This window comes from Macrobrachium nipponense, chromosome 4 (genome assembly GCF_015104395.2).
Source record: "Macrobrachium nipponense isolate FS-2020 chromosome 4, ASM1510439v2, whole genome shotgun sequence".
Classification (NCBI taxonomy): Eukaryota; Metazoa; Arthropoda; class Malacostraca; order Decapoda; family Palaemonidae; genus Macrobrachium; species Macrobrachium nipponense.
In genome coordinates, this window is record NC_061100.1 from 64,827,487 (window position 1) to 64,833,940 (window position 6,454).

The 6,454-nt window shown below is 41.0% G+C and overlaps 1 protein-coding gene across 1 annotated transcript; it reads left to right on the forward strand.

The window, feature by feature from the left end:
• Window positions 1–226: 226 nt before the first annotated feature.
• LOC135211382 (glutamic acid-rich protein-like) lies at window positions 227–763 on the forward strand. Its single transcript, XM_064244695.1, has one exon. It carries the CDS (start codon window positions 227–229, stop codon window positions 761–763), a length of 537 nt encoding a protein of 178 aa, XP_064100765.1.
• Window positions 764–6,454: the final 5,691 nt, after the last annotated feature.

A 6,454-nucleotide genomic window follows, 5' to 3' on the forward strand; every position in this document is an offset into this window, starting at 1 on the left:
ATGCGATGCTACAAGTGATAGGTTTCTCCTATCTATTTGGTAATGTATATCAGTGGTTGTTATATGACGTTTTTTATCACTTCGTTTCGTTCACATCAATTTTGCTATATGGAAAATAGTTTTACACAATAACATAACATGATGTTCTAAAGATATCAGTGACTGTTTTTAATGTCATTACATAGGATTTCTTCCATCTTATAAAAGAAAAATAGATAAATACGGCATGAATCGTGCGTCAGGCAGGCGAACGAAAAATTATGAAACTCTGCCACCAGTTGTTTGGCCGACAGTACAAGGGAATAAGGTTCAAACGCAAGTCTCGGTAGAGGAACAAGTGGAGAATAAAGAAGTGAGAAGACAAGGCCAGGAGGATCGAATGGAGGGAGATGGTCAGGAGGAAGATCGACAGGAGGAAGATCGTCAGGAGGAAGATCGTCAGGAAGAAGATCGTCAGGAGGAAGATCGTCAGGAAGAAGATCGTCAGGAGGAAGATCGACAGGAGGAAGATCGACAGGAGGAACATCGTCAGGAGGAAGATCGTCAGGAAGAAGATCGTCAGGAGGAAGATCGTCAGGAAGAAGATCACCAGGAGGAAGATCGACAGAAGGACTCTTCTAGTGGAAATGTCGAGATATTAAGCCAAAAGGAAAATGAAAATGGAAACGTTATTGAGGATACTGTTACGAATAGGGAGCAGGATACAATGGAATTGGTTACTAACTTGAATATGGAACTAAAGACCTTTCAGTGTTACCCGTAATATGTCCTGTTATGATTTAGAAGATAAAAATATTGATGTCAATAGTAGTCCAAATGTGTTACTGTTAACAAAACCGTGGCTGATGTACATATGTATTATAAATCGGATGATTCGGTACATAAAGAGCTAGTCCAGTTTTTTTACTCTAGTGAGGAAAATATACCTGATGTTCTGAAAGGTGAAGATGACAATTCCTCTTATACTGAAGGTTCAACACAAGGGATCAAAACGACAATAGTGGTTGATAGTTGTTACGGCCTCTGAGAGAGGTCCACTTCAGGTTCGATATGAAATAAATAAAAAAAAAATATTTCAACACCAACAGTTGAAACTGGGGATACGAATATAGAAAGAAACACTAACACAACAAAGGTTTATTTGCAAGCTTACTAACAAAGGTAAATGCAGAATGGTATCTCCTATTTACATCTTCTTCTTCTTCTTCTTCTTCCCAGCTTGTTCCCATTTTTATATGGGGTCGCCGTTTCGGATGAGCCGTTTCCATCTATTTCTATCTTGTGCTTCTGCCTCATCAATTCCCTTCTCATTTAAGTCTCCTCTCACACAGTCCTTCCATCTCTTTCTTGGTCTCCCTCTTTTTCTTCTTCCTTGCACCTCACCCCCATAGTATGTCTCCCAGCGTGGTCCTCATCTCTCCTCAACAGGTGTCCATACCATCTCAGCCTCCCCTCTGCACTTTCTTTGATACTTCCACCACCTTAGTTGACCCACCCCCTTATGTAGTCATTTCTGATCCTATCCACTCTTGTTACCCCAGACATCCACCTAAGCATTCTCATTTCTGCCACATCCATCTTCTTCTGCTCTGCTTTTCTCATGCTTGCTGTTTCCGTACCATACAGCATTGCTGTTCTTACCACCGTCTTGTGAAATTTTCCTTTTAACCTAAGCGGCACTCTTTTGTCACAAAGAACTCCCGAGGCCGCTCTCCAGTTGTTCCAGCCTGCCTGTACCCGATGTTTTACTTCTTCTTCCATACTTCCTCCAGCGTTAACAAAAGGATCCCAAATACTTAAACTTATCAACTCTCCTTACTTGCTCTCCACCAAGCTGAATACTTTCTCTATCATCCCCCTCAGTGTGGGGTACACATATATTCTGTCTTGGATCTACTTATTCTCATTCCTCTGTCCTCCAGTACTTGTCTCCATCTTTCCAATTTCACTTCCAGATCTTCCCTGCTCTCTGCACACAGAACAATATCATCCGCATACAATATGTTCCATGGTACTGTCTCCTTACTTCCTCTATTATAACATCCATCACTATGTTAAAGATAAATGGGCTCAGAGCCGACCCCTGGTGTAATCCTACTCTCACCTCAAAACCTTCTGTCTCCCCAACACTGCTCCTCACTCTGGTAAATACATTCCGGTACATCTCTTGTATCAATCGCACATACTTCTCTGGCACCATCTTCTCCCTCAGGCTCCTCCATACCTCTTGTCTCGGGACTCTGTCATAAGCCTTTTTCAAGGTCAATGAATATCCATATGTAGGTCCTTTGTCTTTCCCCAAATTTCTCCATTATTTGCCTCAGACAAAATATACCCATCTGTTTGTTCCCCTTCCCTTCATAAATCCCATCTGCTCTTTACCTATTTGTACTTCTTCTCTCAGTCTAGCATCTATCATCCTTTCCAGTATCTTCAAAGTGTGGGACATCAATTTAATGCCCCTATAAACTACCACACTCTTGGACATCGCCTTTCCCTTTTAAAAATTGGGATCAATATACTCCCACGCCACTCATTTGGTATCTTTTCCTGTTCAAGGATCTTTATCATAAGATCGTACAGTATATCCACTCCTTCATCTCCTAATGCTTTCCATGCCTCACCACCGGATCATGTCTGGTCCGGTTGCCTTCCCATTCTTCATCTTCTTCAGTGCATTTAGTACCTCTTGCCTAGAAAACCTCATTACCATGCCAATGTTCACTTGCCCATCCTCTCTTATTAGTCTATTATTTTCTTCATTTAACAACTTTTCGAAATATTCTTTCATCTCTTCACAATGTCTTCCTCCTTTCTAAGCACTACACCCTCTTGATCCTTTATTTGTTTGATATGTGTTATATCTTTGGTGCTCTTATTTCTAGCCTTTGATAGCTTGATCATCTTCTTTAATCCTTCCTTTGTCCCCAGCTCTTATACACATCATCATACGACTTTGCTTTAGCTTGGGCTACCACCTTTTTCACCACCTTGTTTTTCTCTCTGTACCTATTTCTTTTGTCTTCCACTGACTGTGACTCTTCCATCTTTTCTTTGCCTCCTTCTTATCTTTTACTACTTTCTTAATGTCTTTCATCCCACCACCCACTCTCCTTTTCTTCCCATAGATACCAGATGTCTCTCCTAGCAGCTCCTTTCCATGCCTTCTTATTACTGCTGCATTTCGTGCCCACCATTCTTGAACATCTTCAATCCCTATATCAATATCCTCCAAAACCCTCCTCTTAAACTCTCTCTTCTTATCCCCTTCCTTCTGTAATTCGTACCATTTAATTTTCCTTATCCCTTTAGCTTTGGTTTTTCTTTCCCTTTTCAACTTCAAGTCCATACATAGCAGCCTGTGTTGGGGGCTACATGGTCGCCTGGAATAACTTTGGCAGTTCTTGACCTCCACCAGATTTATCCTTTTATACAAGAAAATAGTCTATCTGGGAGAATCTTCCCCCACTCCTATATGTTATTATGGTGTTCCCTTTTCTTCTCAAAGAATGTGTTTACCATTGCCATGTCGAATGACACAGCAAAGTCCACTACACTCTCTCCTTCTGGGTTTTCTCTCAATCCCCAATTCCATGGCCCCCATGCACCCGCCCAATCGCCTCATTTTCACATTCCGACATGGCCATTCAAATCTGCCCCAACTATCACCCTCTCATGCTCTTTCCAGTTTCTTGCATTATTCCATCCATGTCTCTCCAGAAAAATTTGTCCCTTCTCTTCTTCTGTGCAACCAACTTGTGGTGCATATGCGCTTATATAAGATTCAGAATCTCTCTCTGGCACCAATTGTGGTGCATATTGCGCTTATAATATTCAGAATCTCACCTCCATAACATATCTTCAATCTGGATGATACGTCATTCTTTCTACGCACTTCTATTACCGAGTTCTTTAGTTCAACCAGACAGTACTATGCCAAACTCCATTTCTACCTTTGTTTATTTGCTCCACTATAATATAGCTTATTATCCATCTCCCAACTCTTTAGCTTTATTTCCTTTCCACCACGCGTTTCTTGACACACACACAACATCTACTTTCTTTCTCTCATCAAGTCAGCCAATTCTCTACCTCTCCCAGTCATGGACCCAACATTTAGCTGACATACTCTAACCCAATGTGAGCTCGCTTCTTTAGCTGCACCCGCTCCTGATGCAGTAGCCCTCGCCTTACCACAGAGTTAGGGCGATGTCTCTGTGCGTCGTTTACGGAGTACGCCCTAGCATTACCTCTTCCATATTTCGCCTCATTCCATTTTTGGTTTTGGCACAGATTTTTACAGCCGGATGCCCTTCCCCTGACACCAACCCTCCTATTTATCCGGGCTTGGGACCGGCACCCATAAGACTTGGGTTGCCCCCCCAGGTGGCTAGGTTGGTATCTCCTATTTACATAAAAAGGCAAAATCTTACACTGCATGAACTGGGGGAACAGTGAGGTAATTCAAATACTTGCTTACTTAGTTTAAGCGACTCGAAAGCGAGTGCTTCACAAAAGGAGAGTCAGCAGATTGCACAGACATCCTCTTGACTCCGCATTGCAGAAAATAAAGTCTACTCTCGATACTTGAAAGTCAGGAACTCCCCAAAACCTCTAGCAGGACATTTTCTTCTCTGAAGTCTGCTCAACGTCGAGATATCTCGGTCGTCCACTCCTGAAGATGGCTTTTCTTCTGATCCTTCGTCTCTAGTCTCTCTCTGACGATCTCTGCTGCTGATCTCTACCTGATAATCTGATTTGTGGCTCTTACTGAGGATATCTCTCTGTGACTAACTGGTGATCTCTCTCTTTTACGATCTCTGTTTTCTCCAACTTCGACCGTCATATTTATACGGCACTCTGGGGGTGGAGCCTACGGCGGACGTCACAGGCTCCCGAGATTACTAGAACTTCTTAGAAGACTCGACGGAATATTGCATCATACTTCGCTACGTTTCTCCCGCCACTTAGGCGCGTGTTGCGCTCCACAACACGCCCGACGATTCCAGAACAGGCGCCTCCAACACGAGCGCGAAAGCCTCCTTGTTGCAGAACTTCTCAAAGATGCGTTTTCCTTTCCTTTATCTTTCTTTGCTATGAAGTAATTACCATCTCAATAGTACAGATGGAAACGACGAGTATGATATTGTTTCTTCAATTGAGGGTAACGGGAAATTAGTACCCAGAAATAAATATGGTACAATCTGAGAGAACTCAGAGTTTCATAGGTTGAAAAGATCGGTTAAGACATTTACGTCGAAAGAGAAGGAGACAAAAATGAGGAAAGTACATACTAGTGATGACAAGTTTTGGGAAAAAAGACGATGAATATCTAGAATATACAGAAACTGAAATTCCTGCAGAAGAATCCCCCATGTTTACAGATACCTTGTTTGATTTCTAATAATTTTTGTGATAATTTTACAAAAAATTATCTTCTTACGTATTGCAACCCTTAATATTAATGGTTTGTCTAGTTTTAACATGCAAGCTAAACTACACTCATTCATTAATCATAATAAGATAGATATACTGTTACTGCAAGAACATAATGTGAAGTCCATAGTTTCTCTTGGTTCTTTGGAGAGGTTATATAAAATCATATTAAATCCAACTATCAATATTAAAGGAGGAACTGCAGTACCAGTTAATAATGAGATAGGTGTAGTAGTTGAAAACGTGTATTTACATCCAACGTCAAGACTATGTAAAGTTTCATTAAAGTATCAAAGCAAAGTTATAGATATTGTGAACATAAGGCTCATTCAGGAAATAAATTCCGTAGAGAGAGGGGGGGCATTTTTTTAGAAGGATTTGTTATCACTGATACAGAATAATTGTGATAAGGCGATTATTGGGGGAGATTGAAATTGTATAATTAATGATAAGGACTCTTCACATCCAAAAAATTCATGTTTTTCAAATGGTTTGTAGAATAGTGTTGATGCTGTGAAGATAAAGGGTGTCCATAACATCCGTCATAGGTTACCCGAGTACACCTTCGTTAGGGGGAACTATGCTGCGCTTTTGGACAGGATTTATAGTGTAAGTGTTTACATAATAAAAATATGGAATGTTAGTCCATATATATAAAAGACCAGATTGCTTGCAGGAATGTGATCAGACTAGAGACGCTAAAGATGACGTATACAATAAGTATGTAGGCTAAGTTGACATGCCGTCACCTGTGGTCATTCATATTGTTTTGAAACAGTCCAAGCTCCCTGCTTGAGACAACTACCCCGACCTATTATTCAAACGCCCTACGTGATCTGTAGCGTGTCCTCATTTGATTGTGTGTTCGTATGAAACTATGTCATTGTATGTATGTTCATATGTTCGAACTACTGTCTGTTCCTTCATAACTTGTAACAGAGATGGTAGACAGCAGAAACAGAGTTAGCTATCGACATTAGAAGACCTGTACCTCTTTACCTAAGCTTTATCATGTAGA